General features: G+C 35.2%; 1 protein-coding gene across 1 annotated transcript; it reads left to right on the top strand.

The window, feature by feature from the left end:
- The first annotated feature begins 442 nt into the window (after positions 1-442).
- Positions 443-2156, top strand: LOC110905222 (protein argonaute 8). Its single transcript, XM_022151107.2, has 6 exons — positions 443-596; positions 1177-1347; positions 1426-1539; positions 1635-1724; positions 1804-1869; positions 1951-2156. Exons 3-6 carry the CDS (start codon positions 1508-1510, stop codon positions 2018-2020), a joined length of 258 nt encoding a protein of 85 aa, XP_022006799.1. The 5' UTR covers positions 443-596; positions 1177-1347; positions 1426-1507; the 3' UTR covers positions 2021-2156.
- Positions 2157-26556: the final 24400 nt, after the last annotated feature.

Genomic DNA, 26556 nt, shown 5'->3' with positions numbered 1-26556 from the left:
TCTTATCATACTTTAATAAAATATTATCCTCAAATCTAAATTGTTAATCTATACTCTATATAATAAAAGAAACCACTTTAGGGACACTTGTCATCATATTAGGCCATCTCTTATAGATAATTATTATTTTAGTTTAATCTCTTTTAATTAATTATATATAATTCTCTTATTAACTATTATTTAGTTTAATAACTTATAGATAATTATTATTTAGTTTAATATCCTTCTCATTTATAATCTATATATATTAATAAATGAAAAGGATTTGGGCCATGTGGCATGTGATGGTGGAGCCTTTTGATGATGTGGCATGTTATGGTGTAAGATTTAGGTGGGAAGCAATCTCAATATTCCATTCTCTATTTTGGATGCGGGATCCGCCAAGGTATCGGGTCGGATTAATGGATCCTTTATATTTCTTTTTCTTTCTCATTCTTCTTTCACACTACTCATCCACAATCCCTAAAAAACATAGTTGCAGCTTTCTCTCCTTCCTATCGCCACCGCCAAGCTCCTCTATCAGTTCCACAAGATTACAAGAGACGACGTTTCCTTCTGATTGAATCATCTACGATCCAGACAATACAATCCATCAGGTATGTAAACCTACATGCTTTCTAATCGGGATTTGTGAATAATTAGGGTTTGCAACGATTCAATCATCATTGAGGTTTTCTAATTTCACTTAGGTTTTATTTGCTTTCACTTCCCCTGTATCTGACGATCCTGATGTCACCATTATTGGTGGTGGAATGTCGATTTGTTTTAATGAGATTTGAGGATGAGATGGTTTGTGAGTTGAAATACTTGCATAGATGAATTTGTTTAGTGTTGAATGTTCATCCTGTGTTAAAAGGCTATGATGCTGAAATGATGATGTTGGTGTTGAATTAGAATTAGAATTTGTATGGGTTGACACTGAAATTTGAATGTGGTTCTTTTGTTGGGATTTGCAATTTTTCTTATTGATGCTTTCGGGTTCATGGATCTGAACTTGATTTTGTTGTAAATGAGAAATCTGGATTTATCAACCTTGAGTGCCGCCATATCATATACACTTTTTTAGTATGAATTGAAATAGTAGTGGTTGTATGATTTAATTGCGTAATTGTTTGTTGTTTAATGATTGGTAAAAGATATATAGAACACTAACCGGTGCATAATTTGTTGTTTTAGGAACTAAAGAGAAGTAACTATGCTGCTGATCCTTTGATTAACTCAACTGGCATCACAACCAACACGGTGTGTACTCAAGTTGAGGGCAGAGTTTTGGAACCACCAAAACTAACGGTTGGAAATTGTGGAGTCATGCTTCCTCGTGGTGGTTATTGGAGCTTCAACAACAAAGTAAATAAATTCTTAAATTTTGGTTATTTAAAATTTTAAATGATTTGATGCTCAAAGGGGTTGATAAACTGAATGCAGACAGTTGTTGAGCCGACGCAGATCACGCGTAGGGCTGTTGTTAACTTCTCTGCACGGTGCGACACCAATAGCCTATGCAGATATGTACTTAGGTGTGGTAAAGCAAAAGGAATGGTGAGTTGATTCGTATACTGACTGTCGAAAAAATATATCAAAAGATATAATTCCTAAATATTCTTTTCGTACTTGCTACTAATATCTTGGTACAGGGCTTCTGTACGTGCACAATCTTCACACGTGGAGATGATAGATGCTTTGTTTAAATCTGTATCACCGAAAAAAGATAAAGGGATGATCAGGTTTGATTTAGTTGCATAAACATTTCAAAATATTAATTTCGACTTCTTATATCATTTTTATGAATTGTTGTGATTTCAGGGAACTGTTAATAGATTTCTATCAAAGTACTCATAAGCTAAAGCCAAAGCATATTCTTATTTCCAGGTATGACAGTTAAGTGCCTTAAGCAACATGCTAGATTTAGTTATACACCATTAATATATATAAATTATGATCTTATTGTAGAGATGGAGTTAGTGAGTCTATGTTTGACCGTGTGCTGAATATCGAACTCGAGCAGATCATGCAGGTTTGAACTTTGAACACTTCCTTTCAAGATTTTATTTGTTAACTTAGTAATTAAAGGTTGTTGCAATGTATGCCTATTTAAGGCTTTTTTAGAGTTATCAATAAAGTATCACAACATATTTCAATTTCTTTTCTTTGCAAAATCCCAATTCTCACATAAGATTGATCTCCTTTATTACCGTACAAAGAAGAGTTAATAAAGCAAGAATATTAATTGCCACTAACTCCTATATTAGATTTTATGTCAATTACGGTTAGACTCAATTTGAATTTCAAAATGATAATTTACTTTTTTATTTTTAGTACTCAATTACCATTAAATATTTTCCTTATATTATATTTTTAGTGCTTAATTACCATTAAATACTTTCCTTATATTTTATTTTATGTCTATTAAGGTTAGACTCATTTTGAATTTCAGAATGATGATTTATTTATTATTTTAGTAATTACCATTTAATACTTTCCGTATTTTAAATTTTATGTTTATTACGGGTTGACTCAATTCGAATTTCAAAAATGTAAATTACACTTTATTTTAATAGTTAATTGTCATTCAATACTTTCCGAATTGACTATAATTTATGTTTATTACGGTTTGACTAAACTAAAATATCAAAATTATGATTTTATATTTTGTATTGGTTTAACATGTGATTATGAGATTCAATTGTTGTGAAGAATGAATATAATAATGTTTAATGTCTTATGGAATATTAATAATTTTTATTTTTAGTTTAATGATATTATGATACTTTTTTCCGAAACATATGTTAACATCTAATTCTTAATTGTTGCATATGTTTACAAAATATTTTTTCATTATAATTCAGATACATTAATACCTATAGTATAGATACAAAATACATGACAAGTTTGTGTATAACATTGTAAGACACGTATTAAATAAACAACAATTGTTTTATAAAAGATGCATTACATATTACTAATACCAAAATGTATAAGTATAATTCAAAGTTATTTAAAGCTTCACGAGTTCTTAAATGAAGGTCATTACTTAATCGCCAATTTGCTCCCCGGCTCTAACTTCATCCATATTGTATGTTAACTGAAAATGTATTTTTGTAATTTCAAGTTAACATACAAGATCCAAGTACCCTTAAGTTATACTTGAAACCAAACGATTAAGTTATGCTCATCTTGCTTTTGTATGTTTTTATGTCCCTTTACAACTAGAAAAACTTTAGGAAACCGAATTAAAAATTTATGATGAAGATAAGGGAAAGATGATACTTTAGAGGTTAAAAATGTTATTTATATACTTTTATTTATTGTAAATTAAATTTTCCTACCCGGAAAGTTTCCGGGTTATAACCTAGTCTATACTATATAATAAAAGAAACCTATTTTAGGACACTTGTCATTCTCTTATTTAATTGATTAAAATTATTAATAATACTAATAATAATAATATTTAATCTAATCTAATACAAATAATAATAATAATATTTAATCTAATCTAATACAAATTCTTATTATTAATTCAATAACCTATTGTTAAACTAAAACTTTAATAGAATCTTAAATCCTAGCTAAACAAGTTTCGAAATTCATAATAATATTAATATATATATATAATATTATTGATATATATAACTAAAATTATTATCAGTAATATTAATAATAGGTTTAGAATCAAATACAAAGATTCAAAAAATAAGAAGTCGTACAAAGGGTATCAAATAGACTCCGATTGACCTCATTTAACCGACATTAGAGCCGTCTTATCGAACTCTACGACATTAATTAATATGTACGAGTTGATGAGTTACATTTATATTAACTCATTTATGTAAATATGGTATGTAAATGTCTCTTTCATTGTTTTGCATTTACATGAAATATTTATACTATATAGTTTAAATTGTTCAACCCGTGTAACACACGGGGAACTAACCTAGTTTAATATATAAAATAAATAATTAAAATGATTAGCTATTAGAAGTTCTTAAAGTTTTTAAATTATTTGAAAGTTCTCAAATGATTCTAATCATATAAATAAAGGAATAAATATAGAGTAACTGATGATTAAACAGAGCCTATAAAGGAGCTTTTTTTAAAACAGAAAGTGGTAAGAGAGTCTCTATTGAAGCTAGCTTACTCTGGATTAATAAATAATTAGTGTTACTAAACTTGTGTGTTGTGGTGGGGATGCGATAGAAATTCAGTTGACATCGCACAGTATGACAACCGATATGGATAACCCAAAAAAAAAGTCGTAATGTTAACCAAAATTATATTTGCATGTGTTCGATCTGTTGCTCTGCAGATCAGATCGGAACATGAAAACGTAACGACGAAAAAGTATGTCGTAATTTAGAGAAATTGTGATCGCAGACCGGTATCAACTGTTTAAAAAAATCACGTTGAAATGCCAATAAAAATAAGCATGCTATTTCATTTCAAAATATAAAGTGAATAACAAAGGCATACGAAAACGAAGAATAGTAAATGAGTAAAAGATAATCTACCAACATGAGATATCGTAATGTAAAATTATTTTACCATCTCGGTTAAATCATAGCAATTTTTAAGGATCAACAATGTTGGTGATTTTTCAATATTTTGAATGAACCACACAAAATTTGTAGAATAACACTCAGAGCACTCACTGAACAAACGAGGTAATCTGAGATTAACCCGAGTCCACCATCAATTTCGGGGAAACCCCGGTAACTCACCCGCCCGTAGGTACGACGGTGAATTTATCGGTAAAACTCGTTTGGCTCAAGGATCCAACCCAGGTTTCCCTTGGTCTCCTATCATTGCCCACCAGTACCTAACTCTACACTAAGTGAAAACTGAACCTACATCTCTCAAATAAATGCAAGTGTTCTACCACTTGATCTAGAAATCATTGGTACTGACATAAAATATTAAGACATAAGATACGAAAGAATAATCTCTTTAGCATCTCATATACGTATTACACAATTAAATTATTAAATTCATAAATAATTGATATGATTGTATGGTTTGACACAATTAAATTATTAAATTCATGAATAATTGATTTGATTGTATGGTTTGAAATAACGCAATTTTTAAGTTATGTGAACAATATACTAATATATATAGGCGTGTGAAATGTGTTACGTTTATTTTTCTGCATTGTCAATGAAACAGATTTACAATATAAAAATATATGATACTTTATTGAACCAAAAATTAAAATTTGACAAAGATGTGGTTGAAGCTGTCCACTCAATAAAAACGGCAATAAATCATCGAGCAAATCTTAATCAAATCGAAATGGTTTATTGAAATGATATAAATATTTCTTTCACTATTCTCACATCTTTAAATCTTATTTTCACATTCTTTTTTATTCTATCTCTCTCTATATATCTATGTATATATAAAAAAAATAAAGAGAAGCGGTGCGTGTAAATATTAACTCCCTTTAAATATACATCTATGTATTAAATATATTAAAATAAAATAATGAGAAAGATGAAGATAGAGAAAGGTGGTGTTTTGACATTGATGAAATCTAATTGAGATTGACAGGTATGCGCTAGAACAAAACACACCTGTACACACACTTTACATTTAATATTTAGTAAAATAACATATCTTTAATTTTATTGATTAGTGGAAATGCACGTGCGTTGCCGCGAGTATGTTTGTTTTTTTTGCCGCGCACTCAAGGACCCATATATATCCCCCACAAAACCATCTGATAATGTGGCTTTTGTTTGGACATTTGCATAAGTTTGGTTGTTATAAGTAAGGATTTGAGTCATGGATTCCCTGAAAATTATGAAAATTATGACTGGAAAAACCAAACCTTAGGTTAAAAATTGAAGTATGTATATCAACAGCAATTTCAATTTAACTACATACCAAATAACCACACATGACATCATTGCCTCCATGAGAAATTTGTAAGAACCACCATACTTTGTTACTTTTTTCTGTTAATACAGTTGGTAGGACGTCAACCTTCGAGCAAGTTGCAAAACAATACGCTCACATACTTTTAACAAAACTAACATATATATACCATTTGACACCCCTCAATAAAGGAAGGGAAATAAATATGAAATGGTCCTAACAATTCTATACAATGATTGAACTTTTCAAGAACTCCTCGCTAAAGTTGGGATATCATGAGCAAGTATCTCATCAACAACTTGTATCATTCTTGACTTTACTCTTTCAAACCTGTGTATATTGTAACCATTTAGATCTTGTCTAAGGTTATCAATATTTGGGAAATCACCATATAGTAAATGATGCTCTCTTTGAATTTTTGAAAACTTGTCTAAGATTATCAATTAGCCTCTGTAATTGTAAATAAAAAGAGTATTCAAATAACTGACTGTCTGATCATACATTGATCATCTTAAGTTGTTTACCAAGCCGGATGTTCTAAGCTAAAAAGCTAGAGAACATCTACTCACCATTTACCAAGTTAGATGTTCTAAGTTGCAAGTCAGCGGAACATCTATTGACCATATTTAAGTGTTTAAAATCTCGTAAATGGATAGAATGTTATACTTACAAAGCCAAGGGTCGGGGGAGCTAGTAGTTGCCCTAGAATGTTCTTTAACATTTCTACTGAAATTTTTTTTGGTAAATTACATTTTTCGTCCTTTATGTTTATAGCGGGTTGTGATGGATGACCTTTAACTTCAATAATTACAGTCACAATTCTTTATTTAGAAAACTCATTACACCTTTCGTCCTTTAAGACTAACTAGGTTAAAAATTTAAGTTAAATCCATTCACTTAAGGATATCAGGGTCATTTCATGCTTTTATTTAAATTTTTCTTAATAAATAAAACAAAAAATTACATATATAATGATGTGCTGAATACAGTCTATAAAAAACCAACTAATTTTAACCTAAGCTAGACACCTGAATTTTAAATTAATAAAACTAAGACTCTCTAATCCATACCACACGACCGGCAAGTGTACAGGTCAATACAGTATAGCCTAAGTAAGTCCGAGTATCGAACCCACGAGACTCTCTAATCGCGTTTACTAACTTCTATCTAGACTTAGACTGACACGGACTCTTACTGTTTTTATTTGAAGGGGGTTTTCTAACTATCCTAAATTTGCGATTAAATTAGATACTAATCAACTAAATAACTAAGACACGACTTAAACGAGATTTAGATCAGAAGTGACGAACAACTACCTAGGTTGGAATCCCAATTGATATCGTATGATTTTCCCATCGGATGCTAATGTGTTATGGAACCGGGATCTTTAAATGCTAAACCCTAAGAGAAACCAAACAGGACCCCCGACCCTTCTCAGGAAGACGCCTATGGACCTCTAAAAGGCTGTTAATACTACAGGTTTATTAGACTCCCTCTCGGTTATCTAATTATATAGAAAAGTGCCCTAATATGATTTACTACCTCTCGGTTAGAAATCTAAGGCAACTAAGGACTTTGATTCAACTCGATAAGCAAATACTGAAAGGTAAACTAAGGAGATATTCTCTCGAATTACCTAACCCTAGCAATCTAACAATAAAGACGGACCGACAATCTCTCACCTCTTGGATATTAAGATTGGTAAAATATTAAATCCTATAAAAAAACCTTAATCACAGTTCCTACAGAAAATTGGCCTATTAACCGCAAATTAATTGCTAACACACAGTCCACGACCTAACTAGCATTCATACATGGAAGACATCCACAAAAACGCAAGTGAAACATGTGATCATATTCAAACAAGATATAATACGCATTCACATTAAATCAAGAATTCCAAAGTTCGTTACTTTTTAAGATAAACCCATAAAACACATTAACAAACTAATAAAAAAACCATACTTTATCAAAAGCTCATCGCAACCTAGATAGTCTAAGAATTTAGCCAAGAATCATAGTCTTAAAAACAATAGGTTTAAATTCAGAATTCATTGACATAGAATAAAAGAAACTAGAAAATAAAAGAACCCGGTAAGCAAAACCCGTAATTAAGTTTCAAGCTTCTTGATCTTCAATCCCAATAATTCATAAGCTTCAATCCTTGCCAAAAGACTTCACAATTTTCGTCCCTCCTAATGTTCACGTCTCGTACCGGATGATCTGCCGTATATGCGTTTTTTCCTAGATAATGTATAGAATGATAGTGGATGTACATTTTTGCGTCTGATCTCAATTAATTAGACTAGTTAAATTTCCGCATGCGCGTTGCGGCGGGGACCCAATAACTACAAAATGTGTGTCAGTAAGGGCAAGCAGATACCGAATATCAAAACATAAATAAAAATGTCTTGAAAAGGATAGTCAATCCGTCCAAAAAAACGATTTTAAATAACTAATATATAATAATAATAGGACCCGCACGTGCTACATTGTTAGAAATTCGGTTGTTTTCAGTTCAGTTATTACGGTGCTAACACGTTAAAATATGGATGAGCTCGGTACCGGTAACGGCGCCGAAAGTACCAATCCGGAAAATCATCGAAATTAGGTACCGGCACCGAAAATGCTCGGTACAATACGGTATGGTATGGTATTTGAAGGTAAAAATCAATAAATATAGGTATGGTGCTAGACTGGTGTCGAATCGAAAGTAACGATTCTGAAAACGCCAAAAGGTGGGTACCAAATTGGTACCGAAAATGATTTGGTATAGTAAATTTGGTACCGATACGATACCGGTTTGATTACAGGATTTGATACGATTTGCTCATCAATAATCTAAATATCCAAGTTTATTTTACATGCTACAATTTATTCATTACGCAAAAAGACAATAAATAAAGCAAAATAAGTTGTTGTGTATATAAAACCCCATTCAAACGAAACACGGTTTACTTACCGTGTGTATGAAAAGTAATCTAAACTGTGCAATTACTTGCATTGCTACGTTGCTACAGGATTTGATGAGCTCGGTACCAACCGGTACCGAAAATACCGTTACCGAAATCCCCAAAAGTGGGTACCGGTCCCGAATATACCTGGTACAGTACGGCTTGATACGGTCGGTACTGGTACGGCACCGGTATTTGAGGGTAAAACCCGATGAATACCGGTGCCGAACGGATACCGAAAATACACCTAGTTTGGTAAATTTTATACCGGTACCGGTACCCGAAACTATTCATTTATTTCTATTTTTATTATTGTTCATTAATTTCTCTTTTTAATATTTATTATTTATTACTGTTCATTTCGTTGGTTTTTTAATATAAAGATAATTAGGTATATGAGGGTTTATTTATATCATGAGTTAATTGTCATTTTAGTCCCTGAAGTTTCTCCAAATTTGTCATTTTAGTTCAAATAGTTTTTTTTTCGCCTCTGGGTCCCTGGACTTTTCCCTTTTGTTGCCATTTTGATCACATATCCTAACTCCATCAAAAACCCCATTTTTAACCAGGGGTATTTTGGTGATTTTTATTTTAAATCTTTTCAATTGCCATTTTGATCCAATTCAAAAAAAATCAAAAAATTCTAAAAACTAAAAAAAATCAAAAAAATCAAAAAAAATTGTAAAAATAAAAAAAATTCTGAAAAATCAAAAAAAAATCTAAAAAATCAAAAAATTTCTAAAAAATCAAAAAATTTCTAAAAAAATCTAAAATGGTAAAGTGGTAAGATGGTGAAACATGGTAGTTATAAAGTTTGGAGGAGTGGTAAGATGGTGAAACATGTAACATAATGTAATTATTAGACTCACTCACTTTAGAGAAGTTGTAAGATGGTGAGGTGAAACATGGTAGTTATAAAGTTTTATTTTCATTCAGCATCTTGCTGGACTTTGATTTGTATTGTCTTTGATTTTAATGCAAGTTAGTTTTACTGTTAAAAAATTGATTATAAAGTTTTATTCTTTTATTATCAAAGGGTTTAACAGAGGGGTCATGGACACCTTACCTCTTTTGGTTCCGTCTCTAAGAAGATTAACGGCAGAAATCCATTTATCCATTTAAAAAAACAGAGAATCTAACATAGTAAAAAAAATAAAAACTATAAAAAAGCGGCAGAAATCCATTAATCCATGTTTGTTTGATTTTTTAGATTTTTTTTATTTTTTAGATTTTTTTTTATTTTTTAGAAAATTTTTGCTTTTTTAGAATTTTTTTTATTTTTTAGATTTCTTTTATTTTTTAGAATTTCTATGATTTTTTTTATTTTTATGATTTTTTAGAATTTTTTTTATTTTTATGATTTTTTTTATTTTTTAGAATTTTTTTGATTTTTTAGAATTTTTTGGATTTTTTAGAATTTTTTTTATTTTTTAGAATTGGATCAAAATGGCAATTGAAAAGATTTAAAATGAAAATCACCAAAATACCCCTGGTTAAAAATGAGGTTTTTGGATGGAGTTAAGGTATGTGATTAAAATTGCAACAAAAGGGAAAAGTCAGGAACCTAAAGGTAAAAAAAAACTATTTGAACTAAAATAGAATTTAGACAAACCTGAGAGTCTAAAATTTAAAGTTAACTCTTTATATCATCATATTAAATGCTTGAAAGGCCCATACATTGACCTTCACGAAAATAGCTGGATGTTTGGCAGCCCAATATTGATTATGATAATATTATGCTTTTTATTTTTTTTTTATCTCTATTCCTCCAATCGCTCCTTTTTTCGTCTGATGTAGAATTAAAAATATGCACCTCTCCAAGAATATGGGAATTGTAGTGGATGTATATATGTCTGATTGTTCAAGATGAATTATTGCGTCCCAATGGCATGCAATTTACGAAATCTAATGGGCTGATGATGTTTGGCGGCCCTTTTCATTTCTTTTGTCTCTGTTTATCGAACTCCTCTCAAAATTATATATGCTGCCCCCAAGTAGTAACATATATGTGTCAGTGTTCTAGTGTTCTAACTTCTAAAATAAAGATAGTGGTCTCGGTCTATTCACAGAAAATAGCGGTGAATTTCCTTCGGTCACTGACGCTCTACTCTGTCCAACTGGCTGGTCATTTCCATATTACTCGTTTTTGCTCCATTTACACCAGAACCTATCCCAACACAAAATAATATAATATAATACTAAACTAAATAAAAACAAATAAAACTTATACAATAATTATACAATTTACACGAGACAAATATGTGTATTTTACCACACATATACACACATTTTACCACACAAATAGAATGTTATACTTACAAAGCCAAGGGTCGGGGGAGCTAGTAGTTGCTCTAGAATGTTCATTAACATTTCTACTGAAAATGGTCTGTTAATTTTTTTGGTAAATTACATTTTTCGTCCTTTATGTTTGTAGCGAGTTGCAATGGATGACCTTTAACTTCAATAACTACAGTCACAATCCTTTAGTCACAATCCTTTATTTAGAAAACTCATTACACCTTACGTCCTTTAAGACTAACTAGGTTAAAAATTTTAAGTTAAATCCATTCACTTAAGGGTATCATGGTCATTTCATGCTTTTATTTAAATTTTTCTTAATAAATAAAACAAAAAATTACATATATAACATATCTCCCCCAATTCCTAACCCTAATCACTCAGCCATCTCTCTGCTTCTTTCTCCCTCTCTCCACAACAAATCTTACCCAAAACACCAATTTTGACTTTCCAGCAGACCTTTGATCCATCGGAGATGGGTGGTGTGACGTCATCCATGGCTATATCTCCGGTATATCGCTCGAAAATGCAAATGGCCCTTGGTACCTTTTGAGGCAACCCATCTCCCCCAGCCATATATAACCATCCAAATAAGCTGCATTGCTTGGACAGTTTATTAAAGGCACACGTGTTGCATCAAATCTACCAAACCCAAACTCACCCACATCAAAAAATGTCCTGTAGTACCATTCACTACTAGGATCCATCTAAGGAACAAATGTTTCCGAAATGTGCCCTCGGTACAGAACCCTACGCCATTCATGTTTCCGAAACATGCGTTGAATCCCACATGAAATCTCCAATTCTTCTGGTTAATATTATGACCATTAATGGTGAATGATCTATTGTTAATAAGATCTGGTCTTTCACCAAAACACCACTTTTGACTTTCCAGCAGATCTTTGATCCATCGGAGATTTGTTGTGGAGAGAGTGAGAAAGAAGCAGAGAGATGGCTGCGTGATTAGGGTTAGGAATTAGGGGAGATATGTTATATATGTAATTTTTTGTTTTCTTTATTAAGAAAATTTTAAATAAAAGCATGAAATGACCATGATACCCTTAAGTGAATGGATTTAACTTAAATTTTTAACCTGGTTAGTCTTAAAGGACGAAGGTGTAATGAATTTTCTAAATAAAGGATTGTGACTGTAATTATTGAAGTTAAAGGTCATCTGTTGCAACCCGCTACAAATGTAAAGGACGAAAAATGTAATTTACCCTAATTTTTTCCTCTTCCTTTTCTGTAGATCCTTGATGCAGAATCTATAGATCATTAAGAGAAATATGAGTTAAATTCAGGAACATACATGAAGGAAAATAGCAAGCGGACGGATGCTTACACATTGGTTTTTTTGTCTCATCATTAGTCATGTTGGATAAAGGCGTGATTATGTCAATATGATCATGATAACCCTTATTTAAAAGACGTGTGTTTTGATTTGTATCCAAGTCTTGTTGGGATTGAACCCTACCAGAGGAACAGATAATGTAAAGCCTCACATCAGTAGACTAACAATAAGCAGCAGCCTACACTTTGCTCTCCCCTTGAATGTGGCTCAAACATCTGATATGCTCCAAAGTACTGCCTATATCAACCTCTGCTGACCTACAACTGCTGATCAACACAAAGACTGATGAAGACTAAAAGCCCTGCTGTTCAATCTGCTGCCTTGAGTCAAGCACTGTTGTTCATGACAAGTACTGCTAGGTTCACAGCAGTGGAATGATGCAGCAGCATTTCTGTTCATCTTATGTAAACTTTATACACTATCAGTAGTTAGCAAAGCAGTAGTTGTATAGATCAGTAGATAGAGTTTGTTAGGTTGTTAGATGTCACTTTCATGGTGACGTCAGCTTTGATGCTTCAGTGGTTTGGATTGTCTATAAATGTAACAGTACTCTGTACTGTTACATTTGATCGTTTTGAGTGGGTTATTCTCCTCAATTCAATCCTTTCATTTTGTACAACCAACCTTGGAGCATCAGGCTGAGGGGGAGCTTAGTATTGTAAGCATGCTTGTAATCTTTTGATTTTCATTATAATCATTCAACTCAATGAGAAAGCATGTGTTTATCAAACTATTCTCTTCTTTGATTATGCTTATAAAGTTTGTATTCATTTCCGTTGCACTTTACATTGTTGTATATCCATTGATTTGTCAAATTCTTACAAACAAGCATAATCATGACAGCCTCCGATCCTAACAATTGGTATCAGTGCTTGGACAGTCAAATTCGATCTAACAATCAATTTGACATAACAGTTCAGCTCAAAATTCATTGATACTGAGGTTGATTGTATTTAGTTGAAAAACAGAGTAACGAGAAATCATGTTCAAAATGATGACTCAAAAGCTCTGTAAAACAACCAAGATGTCATAAGATTCATAAATCTCATACAACTGGTGATGTCATGCACAAATCACTTATAGTTTCCAGATCTGGAAACTTATCTGGTAACTATGGTATGTTTATCTTCATTCAAAATTGATTTCAACTGTTGTTATGAAATTTGTGATGTTTTCATACTTTACACTAAAGTATGCACCTCAGATTAGCAAAACCTATGTTCATCCAAACACTGGTGCTCTGCTAACATAGAAAGAGGGAAATAAAGCTTTAGTCATGAAATCTTATGTGTTAAAAAGCAGGTTGAGAATCCTCAGAAGGACCAAATCAACTCTGTCAAAACACATGAAGAAAATCTGGGGTCAAAACAGTCCAAATCATATGTAATGTGAGAATTGGTAATAAAACATGTACAAATGTGGCCAGATCTCTCAAAACATTGCTGAAAATGATTTTGGACTGATGAATGGAAAGGGTAAAAAGGGAAGAAGAAAATGAACAAAACTCAAAAGTGTGCTTATTTTTCAAAACTTTTGAAGCCAAAAGAAAAGGAGTATAAGTATAAAACACTTATGAGGTCAAAGTTGGGTAAACAGTGGTCATCTTGCAACTGTGTGCATTCATCAAATACAGGAATTGTTCAGGTAACAATGGCATCTCCAGTGATTGACCTTAAAAGAAGAATTTACAATCAATTGACAAGAGAATTAAACAGTGGTCAAAATAACTTGAGTGTGATATGATCATGAGCTTATTTAGAAAGTTACCAGATCCGTTTGATGTTATTTTCAATTTTTTTTTACAAAAAAGTTCTTCTCAGAATAAAACCAGATATATTATTTTTTTACATATAATATATTGTGTACTTTTACTCATTTTTTATAGTAAAATGTTCATCTCTGGTCAGGATGTAATTTCCTTATTTTTGTGTGAAATTACTATTCCTAAAACTAGTCAAAAGGAAATGGTACACATGTCAAGGTCATGTCAAGCTCAAGTTAGTTTATCACTAATTAAAAATTGATTATAAAATGATTTTGAAATACTAAGATACTCATGTTCTAATTCAAATAATTAGACATAAAATGAGTAGCCTTAGTAGAAAAGTCTTCATCTCTGGGATGCTAAACCAATGTCAGGGATAATGAACATGTGGCAAAGCCCTTAACAAAGATTTCTGAGATAACTGCTGGCAATTTAAACTTGAGAATTTACATTCAAAATGTAAATTGTTGGGTATAGCATTTCTGAAACTAAACAGATGTTGGACATGATATTGTGCTTAGACAAGACAAAATCAATACCCACTTCTGATCAAGCAGATGCTAAAATTATTTGTCAAAAGTCAAAACACTGCTGCACAAACAGTTGGTATACTAATGACCCTCATTATTGCTTTATACCACTGTTGTACCTTAAATGCCGTTGTGCCTCAACATCTGCTCTCTAAAGTTTGTCCACCGCTGAAAGTCAACCCCTGCTCCTTGAAAAACTTGAAAAACACTGATGTTCAAAATCATTGTTCTATCCACTGATATACTATCCACTGATAGTAAAAATCATCCACTGCCTCACTTTGTTACCGTTGTAACTACTGATGGTTGATCCATCAGTGGCTGTCAAAACAACTGTCCTCCATTATTTACTCTTTCATCAGGTGTTGACACATGGTCAGCTTCTTAATCGTCAGATCGTTATAACCGCTGCCACATCAGCATTCACTTTTTCCCTAAAATAAAACCCTGAATAAACCCAAACAGGGGCTCACACCGTCGAATTGAATTCCAAAATTCTCTTCTCAAAGCAGTTTCCCATTCTTCTTCACAAAAACTTTCTTCGATCTTCTTCATAAAAAATGACGAAACCAAAATCGAAGTCAAAATCAAAACCATCTTCTTCCTCCACCCCAACAGACGCCACTCAAATGGCTGCTGAAACCACAGAAATCCGTTACAAAGCCCCTCACAACTATGTGGGTATACTCACAAAACCCACGACCGACAACACCATCGACTCCATCCTTGATACCCTATCTGCATCAAAGTATAAAACTTTGATAACAGCAGACGCTCCCATCTATCTAAAAACCCAGAGAGAGTTCTGGAACAATGCCTCCCTTGAAAAACAAGGAGACACTATCACAGCCATCAACTCCTCTGGGTAAAAAGATCCAAATCACTCCACAATCCATTTCAGAAGTCTTCAAACTCGATGATTTAAAAGGTAAAACCTCATTTTCTAAAGCCGAGTTGAAAAAGGACTTCATAAACAGGGGCTATGCAGAACAACCAAAAAGGGATACCTTACAAAAAGGCTATTTCCCTTCTGCACCCAGATTTTTGTTTCACACACTATTGATGTGTGTTTCTAATAAAACAACGTCTTTTAATGAAATACCATCGAAAATTCAATGCCTGGGGCATGCAATTTTAAACAATGAAAACTTTAATTACTCCCAGGAAATATTTGATGATTTGGTAAAAAACGTTGATAATAAAGCCTTTCTGCTCTTTCCAAGATTTTTAAGCTACTATTTTGAACAAAAATTTGTAAAGGAAGATGCAGAATTGCCCAAACAAGGTGCTTCTTTTAAAATAAATTGTTTAACATCTGAAACATTTTCTAGAATGTTGGCACCAATAAAAACAAAAGCAGAGGTGCCTGAGCAGAATTTAGCAGATGAAACTGCTCCTCAGGTATCTGCTGTTGAGCCCACTGCTCCAGGTGATCAAAGCAGCACACCCACTGTTTTGAAACCCACACCTGCCACCACTAAAAAGACCAAAAAGAAAATATCAAGAAAGCCCACCAAACCCAAAACAAAGGTACCTCTGGAAGATGAGATCCCAGAGTCAATGTCAGTGACAGCACAAAAGTCACCAATAACCACTGCTGCTACTTCCTCACAGCAGATGGAGGAAAGATCTCAACCTTTGCCTCAAACTCCTCCTGCATCCTCACAAAAGGATCAGGTTGTAAGCACAGGGACCCCACAATATGAAGCTCTGAACCCACTCGGATCCATTTTCCACAGTCATGATCCCAAGGACATGTCTCTTTCAACCCCTTTATCCTCACCCCACATAATACCACCATCCACTATACCCTTGTAACATGCAGCTGATGTTACTCAGACACAAACCAGTTCCTCTCAAACACCTATCGCTGAGAGCATACTTCAACAGGTGACTGGGTCTGATGTTGACATTTCTGTTATCCCAGCAACAACTGAGGAGGTTACACTGCAGGAATTACAAGTAATTCCTGTCAGTAGTTCAAGTGGAGCAGCCACTACAAATGTTGAACCCACTGGTTTACATTTGGACAGTGGTTACATTCATAAGACTCCCTTGAAGGCAATTTCTTCAATAGCACCAGTGAGAACCACCAGTGAGTTTGTTTTAACTACTGGCAACATCAAAAGGTTATCAAGTGCTGAAGAAAGAAGTCCCCAGTACCAAGAACAAGGGGCATCAATGGCTGATTTTTGGGACTCTGTTCCTAAGTCATTCATTGGTAAAACCACTGCTGGTGGGGATTCAGATGATCCTGTTAATTCAGGTGATGATTCAAAATATCAGGAATTGACGGGTAGGGTTGAGAACCTGGAAACCTCAGTTGCTGAAATAAAGGACATGGTGCAGCAGCTGTTAAAAGCTCAGAAAGCCCAATCCACTGCTCGTCCTGCTCAAGCACCTGCTCAACAGGCACCTGCTGCAAATGAGTTATGGAACTTATTCCAACCACTGCTGGAACGACAAAAACATATGGCAGATCAGCAGCATGCCATACATGTTCAAAAGCTGACAAATATGGTGGAATCAAGATTCAAGGATACTCAGGCTGACATTAAAGCTATAAAGGCTCACATTCAAAGTGCCTCTGGAAAAGTTCCATCCACTGTTCTTTTCATGAATGAACCCTTCCTAGATAATGCCAAAAAGGGGGAGAAGATCAAGTGGAAGAAAAGGGGAATTGATGATGGTATATATGTTGAGCCAGAAAATAGCCAAACTAAAACTGCAATATGAACACACACCACATCACCACACACCACCACAACTACTGCTCCACCACCATCTGTGTCTACAACACCAAAACCATCATCAACATCTGTGTCTACAGCACCAAAACCATCATCACCATCAAAATCTGCCACCCCATCATCACCTCCTGCCAAAAAGCAGAAGACAACAGATGTTACAACATCTGTTGTAATGGCAACAGTGGTTGAAACACCAGTTGTTTCAACTGCTGTTAGTCAGCCACTCATCACCACTCAAACAACTGCCATCACAACCCCTGCTCAAAAGCAGAAGACATCTGCTGATACATCAGTAGTTGTAATGACAACAGCGGTTGAGGCACCAGTTGTTTCAACAGCTGTTAGTCAACCATCCACCACTGCTCTCACCTTTCCTACATCACAACCAAAGCTCTTCAGCAGAAAAAGAAAGCCAATCTCTGCCGATGAAGGTATACATGATCTTAATGCTACAAAATATCCACTGGAACTTGAAGCTATCAAAAATGAGATGAGGCAATTCTATACAGAAGAGGATCCTTCAAAAAGAAGATTCTCCTCACTCATAGGCTACATGGCACCAGAAGATATGGATGATTACCTCAAGATCAAGGCAAAGCAAGCTAAAACAAGAGCTAAAGTTGATAGTGAAAGTGAAGGTCTAAGTGATGAAGGCATTGCTAAAAGACTGGAGTTCTACTTCAAAAAAGTAAAGCAGATTGAAGAATTTGCACAAGACCTAAACAAAGAAAAGGCTGATCAAAAGAAAAAGTTAAGAAAACAATATCTAGCCTACATCATGAAAGAGAAATTCTATCCTGCTGAAGAACAACAGTTCGAAGAATGGCCAATAGTCGCTCTAAAGCATGAGGCAGAAAGGATTGAGAAAATCAAGAATGATCCTACAAAGAAGAAGAATGCTCCAAACTGGAGTAAATACAAAAAGCTCATTGCTGACCTAACTGCTGAGTATAAAGGAAAGAAAAAGGAGCTGGTGGATGCTAAAATGGATACTGCTGAAGCCATATCAAAATGGTCAAAACAGCAGACTGATGAAGCCTACGAAAGGCTGAAGAAAAGAAATATAACTGTCTCAGGCGCTTCAAAGAAACGTGAACAAATGATGAAGCTTAAGCAGCAGATTGAAAGCCTCAAAACACTGTTCAAAACAGCAGATAATCCTGCTCTTGTGTCAAACCAAGAAAAAGGAAAACAACTGTCTGAAGAAGAGGTCAAGGAAAAGGAAGCTGAGTACTTCAATGATGCCATCATAAAAATGGGAGTAAAAGAAGAGAACTCAACAAAGCTTCAGAACCTTTTTAAGAATGTAATAACCAATCCTGCATCCCCAAACACTACAACAGGCATGACAGACATTGAAAGGCAAGAGCTGATCGAAAAAGAGACTGCAGAATACATAGCTGCAGCTAACAATGTTATTGAAATGGCCTTTAAAAGAATGTCTGAAAGTCTGCAAGTGTTCACAAGGCCATCATCTCCAAACTCATCAAAGAATAAATCTCTCCCAAGAAACTATTTGGTTTAAAAATACTAAAGTGGATATCTAATCAAAAGACCCACGTATTGACTCTGGTCAGAACCAATGGTGAAGTGAAGTACATATCAAGGAAAGAAGCACTAGGCCTTAGTGTTGAAGATTTGCAGGATCTCCTTAAACTTAGACTGTGTAGGGATGAAGATGATCTAAGTTCCAAGGAATTTGAAGCTGAATTTAAAAGTCAAGCTAAGGAACTTTTGGTGAGAAATAAAGGTCCTGAATAATGAAGGGTTTTGGCATTATCTGTTCCAGGGGGAGATTGTTGGGATTGAACCCTACCAGAGGAACAGATAATGTAAAGCCAAAACCGGATCACATCAGTGGACTAACAATAAGCAGCAGCCTACACTTTGCTCTCCCCTTGAATGTGGCTCAAACATCTGATATGCTCCAAAGTACTTCCTATATCAACCTTTGTTGACCTACAACTGCTGATCAACACAAAGACTGATGAAGACTAAAAGCCCTGCTGTTCAATCTGCTGCCTTGAGTCAAGCACTGTTGTTCATGACAAGTACTGCTAGGTTCACAGCAGTGGAATGATGCAGCAGCATTTCTGTTCATCTTATGTAAACTTTATACACTATCAGTAGTTAGCAAAGCAGTAGTTGTATAGATCAGTAGATAGAGTTTGTTAGGTTGTTAGATGTCACTTTCATGGTGACGTCAGCTTTGATGCTTCAGTGGTTTGGATTGTCTATAAATGTAACAGTACTCTGTACTGTTACATTTGATCGTTTTGAGTGAGTTCTTCTCCTCAATTCAATCATTTCATCTTGTACAACCAACCTTGGGGCATCAGGCTGAGGGGGAGCTTATTATTGTAAGCATGCTTGTAATCTTTTGATTTTCATTATAATCATTCAACTCAATGAGAAAGCATGTGTTTATCAAACTATTCTCTTCTTTGATTATGCTTATAAAGTTTGTATTCATTTCCGCTGCACTTTACAATGTTGTATATCCATTGATTTGTCAAATTCTTACAAACAAGCATAATCATGACAGCCTCCGATCCTAACAAGTCTTTATTTGCTTTATTCAACAATTTCCCGATATCTTTCATTGGATCATCTGGTAAATACATGTCCATGTACGGGGCCAACCCGAAGGGTGTGTGGGATGGGCGACGGCTCAGGGCCCAAACCTATTGGGGGGCCTTTTTTGTATTAGTTTTACACTGTAAAGTTAGAATATATATGTAATGAATCAGAAAAATACCATCCTGAAGCACTTGGTTTCGCGGTTTGAAAGTCACTTTAATAATAAGGAGACACTGGTTCTAATCCTGGTGTCAGTTTTCTTTTTCTTTTTGTTTCTTATCTATTTATTAAATGCAAATGACATTAGTTGTCTAATTTTTTCAAGTTACATTAAATGATTGGTGTTGATTCAAATGACATTAATTCATTTTCATATATTAAATTTTTTTATATATGTTCTTTTTAAAAAGAGTAAATTACAAGTTTTGTCCTTTATGTTTGTATCAAATTACAAATTACAGGTGGTGTCATTTGCCTTTAAATTTGACGAGTTTTGTCCTTAACGTTTCAAAATCCTGCACGTTATGTCCTTTGAGCCTAACCCAGTTAGATTTTTTAGTTAAATCAGATCATGTGCTAGGCACATGAGGGTATAATTGTCTTTTCACCCTATTAGTTAAAAAACACTTAAAAACTAAATTACTATATACAAAACAACAGGGACCTAATGTGATAAAACCTGAAATTTTAAAACAAACTGCCGACCTCTTCTTCGTTAACCGGCCGATTCTCCTGGAAAACGATTCCGGCGACATGGAATCTGTGATTTGTTTCATTATATCTCTATTTTCTTGCGTTCATCCGTTATCTCCATCTTTATCTCACCAAACCCGCAAAGATGGCCTCTTATTTTCTTCACATAAATTAGACTTAGTTGCATCAGTACTAATTTAAATCCATTCATACAAATCAAAGCCACTAAAGCAAACATATACAAATTTCAAACAGCAACATAAATAAAACCACAAATATCCAACCAAAACAAGGAAAAACAATAACTAAAACCCTAACATAAATAAAAACTTTGACTACCTTGAGGAACAACCTCCGTGTGGTACAGAGACTTGTGAATATCCATAGCGTAATTAACCATATTAGTGTTGTTCAAAAGCTCGAACTTCGCTTTGAGAATCTGATCGTTTGGGTACAGTTGACGAGTAAATTCGAGTAGCAGAAACACGAGATGCCGGTCCAGATTGGGAGCAATTCGAGGTGGCAGATCGTATTTCGCCATCGCGATGAATGAATTTCAAGTTTTTTTCTCCGATTGAAGATTTATGGATAGAAAGGAGGTGCGGTTATGTTGCAGTGATTGCAGGTTTTGGGTTCGCTTTTTGTTTGGTTGTGTTGTGGTTTTGGTCCTCTCGCTTTGTTAGTGTTATAGTTTGATCCTTGGTTTTTGAAGATAATAGGTAAATGACAAGAATACCCTCATGTGCCTTGTACATGACCATGTTTAACTAAAAGATCTAATTGGGTTAGGCTCAAAGGACATAACGTGCAGGATTTTGAAACGTTAAGGACAAAACTCGTCAAATTTAAAGGCAAAGGACACCGCATGCAATTTGGTACAAACATAAAGGACAAAACTTGTGATTTACTCTTTTAAAAATTTATATTTAAAGGGCCCGTATTTTCCGTTCGCACAGTGCCTAATGATTTTCGAACATTTTCGGAGACGGCCCTATTAGACAAAACCAATTCATAATAATCAAGGCGTTTCTCTTGATCAGTACATAATATCTTTAAAGGCAGTTTAGACATTTTACTGATAGTAAACGCTTCTAGAGAATTATATTTATACTTGTATTCAAAAGCCAAGAATGCGTGTGACAACTTGTAAATTCAAGAGTCTTTTCCTTGTACTGATTCCTTGCCACACTTTGTGTTTGATGTAACCCGCGTGTACACCATCTGAACAATTAAAGTGCTTGATTATAAGTGAATGATTACAAGTTTATGCATTATGTGAATGTTATGTGTATGAATGAATGTGTCAAGTTTAGTCGCACACGATCCCGAGTCGCACACCCTCTCACCGGCCGAACATCCTTTTAAACATGAATTTCTGTGAGCCCAAAGTCTCTAAACCCAAACCGAGCCCAAACCCATTCCCCTTTTGGACGTGTGTATGCATGTAGGGGTTCACATAATCCTTTTTCAAGCAATTGCAAACCCTAGACTCTCCCAAGCAAGGAACGGCAGTGGTTCCCTTCGAAGTGTTATCTCTCTCGATCGAGTTTTCTCCTCCGTAACATAAACATCTCCGGTTAGTGTGATTCATCATTAAATTTAATTGCATGCATTATTAATTCTGATTATGTGTTGATGTGTACAAAGTGTTAGATACGATTAGGGTTTCGTTTATAAATTGAGTTGAATGGGATTGATCATTGGTACGTGTTAAACGAGTCGTGTGGATGATTAATAAGGGTTTTAGATGATTAGTCATGATACTACAATATGGTTAAGAATCTGGAATCAATCATGATGTTAATCGATGAACATGTGTTGGTATGCTAAGCATGAGTTTATGCAATGAGGTTGTTCGATCCGGTTTGAATTACGAATGATAATGTTAACTGCTAGAATATTGATTAGGGTTCATGTGAAACTTTGGAAAGTTTGTTAAAATCCTATTAATTTGGAATGCATAACTGTTCAAATTGTGTAACTGAATTGATGGAAATTAGTGGGGTGATTACGGAATTATGGGGAGGGTTGACCTGGTCAACCTCACAATGGTGGGTAAGGACACAAACCACAACTCGCACACACATTGAAGTCGCACACCACACTCAGGGAAATTCATCTATTATCTATCGTGCAAACAGGTAGTGCGGGTCGCACACCTTTGCCGAGGTCGCACACTCAGGTAGTGGGCCTCTAAACTGATTAGGATTGCACCATTTTATTTGGGCCGCACCCTTATTGATATGTCCATTTGGACTGTGCAATTGAAAGGGGGCCGCACACTCAGAGGCTAGTCGCACATTTCACACCTGGACCACTTATAAATGGGCCACATGTTGTGAATCGAACACTCTCTTTACGGGTCATGAGTTATCTGGTCGCACACTTATATGATAGTCGCACACTAGCCTAGTGTTGCACATTTAATTGGGCTTACATGTTGATTTGGGCCGCATAGTTCCGTAGACGTATATACCTGTCAAAAAAATTGGGTCGCACACTGTATGGTGGAGATGATTTGTATAAGGAACTATACTAAGTCGCACATCCAGGGAGATAACGAATGAGTTGTTGTGTTGCTACCAGATGTGAACTATATGTGGAATGTGAAATGTGTTTACTTGTGTCATTGTGTGTAGTTGTTAGAATATCTGTATGAATATACGATTCACTTTATACAAAACTAATTGTCAATGGTAACCGTATTAGGACTCGTTGAACAACCTCGAACAAGTAACAAAACATAACATACCGAGCAACACAAAGGTGAGTTCACTACTCTTTTTCAAGCATGCGTCCCGGGGAAGGACAACTGGTAAATATTCCGGGGAGGAATACTGGTTTACTAGGGTTTAAATCCGATGTTGGATAATACACCCATAACTATCACCTTAAGTCCCATCATACTACCGAACTAGTTGCCGGGGAGGCAACGGGGTTATTAGTTGATAGCGCTATTAAGTTTGGCACCCTCACACCGTACCGGGGAGGACGGGCGTGAACTAATGACCTTAACCACTCGACCAATGTTGATAGGCATTGGGGAAGGGCAAACAAACTGACGCCATCTTGCGGTACTCGAGTTATTATCAACATGCATTTAAACTAATATTTGGTAACCAAACGTTTGACAAACTGTGAACTCGCTGGCGTTATGATGATACACTTGTCTGCATGCTTGCAGGTCGTTAGATTTCTTGGATATGGAACTTGCTATCTGGGATTGCTGGAGTGGTCATGGGTCGTGAAGCAGGGAAACACGAGACGAGTTTATTTAATTTTTTATAATTGGATTTTCTTGAAGTAATTAAACAATGAATTATGCTTCCGCTGAACATGTTGGATTTTAAGTTTATGTTTTGAGACACATGATCTTAATGAATGGAAACTTTTATTTAGAACCTTGTTATGAGTTCAACGTGATTAGTGGCTAGATCCTGGTAACTCACACGCCTCGCGGAGGTTCCCGCTTGTGGTATTTTAGGGGTGTGACTGTTTGGTATCAGAGCCACTGGTTATAGTGAACTAGGTTTTAAAACATTTTTATAAAACCAGACTATAACCGAACAATTTTGAAATCGACCATGACACTCAGCTCCAGATTGCAAGGTTCGTCTCTCGTTTACTTATTGCATTGCATAACTAGTGTACACTTACGTATGACATTGCATGTGATTGCACGATCAGCACTTCAATATGAATTCATGTATTGTTTGCCTATGTTATGTGATTGATAGTGTGACATTTCCTCTAGACTTTCGTGATCCATGTTTTGTGATGTCCTTTGTCTTGCTACTCGAAATCTGAGGAACCCTGTTAGCGCGAGTTAAGAGGAGCTGAGATAAACATGCAAATTGCATTATCATTATGGGTGCACACATAATAATAATGTGGGGTGCATGTGAGTCCCAGTGAGGCTTAACAAGTGTGAAAGGGGTTCTGTTCCATTATCTGACATAATGGTAGGATTTAGTAATCTGTGTAAGTCATAGTGATGTTTGACTCCTACTCAATCCCGAACCTTAACCTTTTCCACTTTTCTTATATAGAATCATGAGTGGACGTGGCGGGCGTAACGGTAGACGTGGTGGTGGCCTCGGCGGTGGACGTGGCAACATTGTTATGTCCCAGGCGGAACTGACTGACTTGATCAATACCCGTGTGGCTGAAGACTTAACAGCTCAGCAGGCTGGTATAATTTGGACGTCGCAGCATTCCTACTTTTCCTAATTCCCTACAGTTATGGCTCTGATACCAATCTGTCACACCCCAACCGATGACGGAAACGTCGGGGCGTGACACTAAGCGAATCAGATTGCTCGAGAGAATCCACAACACTATTTGTTTCGATAAAGATTAGTCAAATTTCATAGTAAAAGCTAAAATGTCTTACAAACCAAGCACGATCAAGATGGTATCAAACCATCTTAAACAATTCAAACATTAATTGAAAACATTGTTTATCTAGGTGTGTATCTAGAGTCACCCTAGCTTGATTTCTTCAGCATCCAAACTTATCAACCTGCAACATGTATTAAAATACAAGCAACAAAAATGTTGGCGAGCATACAAGTTTGAATACATAGCATAATAGTTTAAAAACTCATATCCAACATGAATACATATCACAAGTTTCAACATGCAAGTTTACGTGGTTCATATGATAACCCAAGTTTCCAACGCGTTAACATGCCTTTCTTACTTCGACGCATCGAAAAGGAGGTAAAAGAATCAAAACTTAACAAAACTCCCAAGAGTAGTGGAGAGGTGTGTTACCCCTATAGCGCTACAATTGTTAAGGCGAGCTACACATAAGAATCAAACGTTCACATAGCATAAAAGTCTCAAGTTTCACAAGTATCATGTTTTCATGTTTAATACGGATAGGGTATGTTTCAAATAAGTTTCAAGTGTCAAGTGTCAAGTGTCTTGATATCGAATACATGTTGCATCCCAAAAGTGTTTAAAACAAAAAGGAATCGAGTATACTCACAGTGGGTGCTTAAACCAAACACTGCTAAATTGGATCGAAGGGAGCGTTGGATCAGCCTGCGTGCGGGGAACAGAGCCTAAGTCCTCTAAGAGTTGACCTGGTTAGGAACAGAGTGTCGAATAGTGCGAAAATCGAGTAAAAGTGTCTGATAGACTACATAAACGGATGGTCATCCAGACGGATGACCATTCGAACGGATGGGCTCCATCCGATCGGATGGTCATCCGAGCGAATGACCATTCGAACGGATGGCCATTCGAACAGTGGGTGTTTGTGAACTGTTAAAGTTTTCAATGTTGTGATCATAGTGTCCTGTAAAACAAACAATGAGTGTTATTATAATCTGTTCATCTGGACGAATGGTCATCCGATCGGATGGCCATTCGGACAGATGGTCAGTGAGTGATGATTCATGAAAGTTTCTAGTTTCGAGTTAACGGAGACGGTGTGACGGCGTGTCCAACAACGGAAACACACCAAACCCAACTCGTTTGGTCAGATGGGTATCACCCATTTCGAACCGTCGGGCTGTTTCTGATGAAATTTCATGTTTGGACCTGTCAATCGGCTCGGTTTCCGATGGAATTCAGTTTTCAAGCCGATTTCTGACTAAGAAGTGAGTCGAGAGTCTGTTTGAGTCTGATTTCACCAATGTTTTGTATAAAAGTTGAAAAGTTCAGAAATCAGTTGTAAAGTGTGTAGTTCATCAGATCTAAGTCGAAAACATGTGGAATTCCATCAGATCTGGTATAAAAGCGTGATAACTCCTTA

The sequence above is a fragment of the Helianthus annuus genome, chromosome 11, assembly GCF_002127325.2.
Source record: "Helianthus annuus cultivar XRQ/B chromosome 11, HanXRQr2.0-SUNRISE, whole genome shotgun sequence".
Lineage (NCBI taxonomy): Eukaryota > Viridiplantae > Streptophyta > Magnoliopsida > Asterales > Asteraceae > Helianthus > Helianthus annuus.
The sequence above is the reverse complement of the archived record's forward strand: the minus strand, read 5'-3'. Positions and strand labels throughout refer to the sequence as shown.

Excerpts from the sequence above, each read along its gene's own strand:
- LOC110905222 (XM_022151107.2), top strand. The coding sequence starts at position 1,508 with ATGTACTTAGGTGTGGTAAAGCAAAAGGAATG. Across the intron at positions 1,540-1,634 it reads GTGGTAAAGCAAAAGGAATG|GGCTTCTGTACGTGCACAAT; the intron begins GTGAGTTGATTC and ends ATCTTGGTACAG. Across the intron at positions 1,725-1,803 it reads AAAGATAAAGGGATGATCAG|GGAACTGTTAATAGATTTCT; the intron begins GTTTGATTTAGT and ends TTGTGATTTCAG.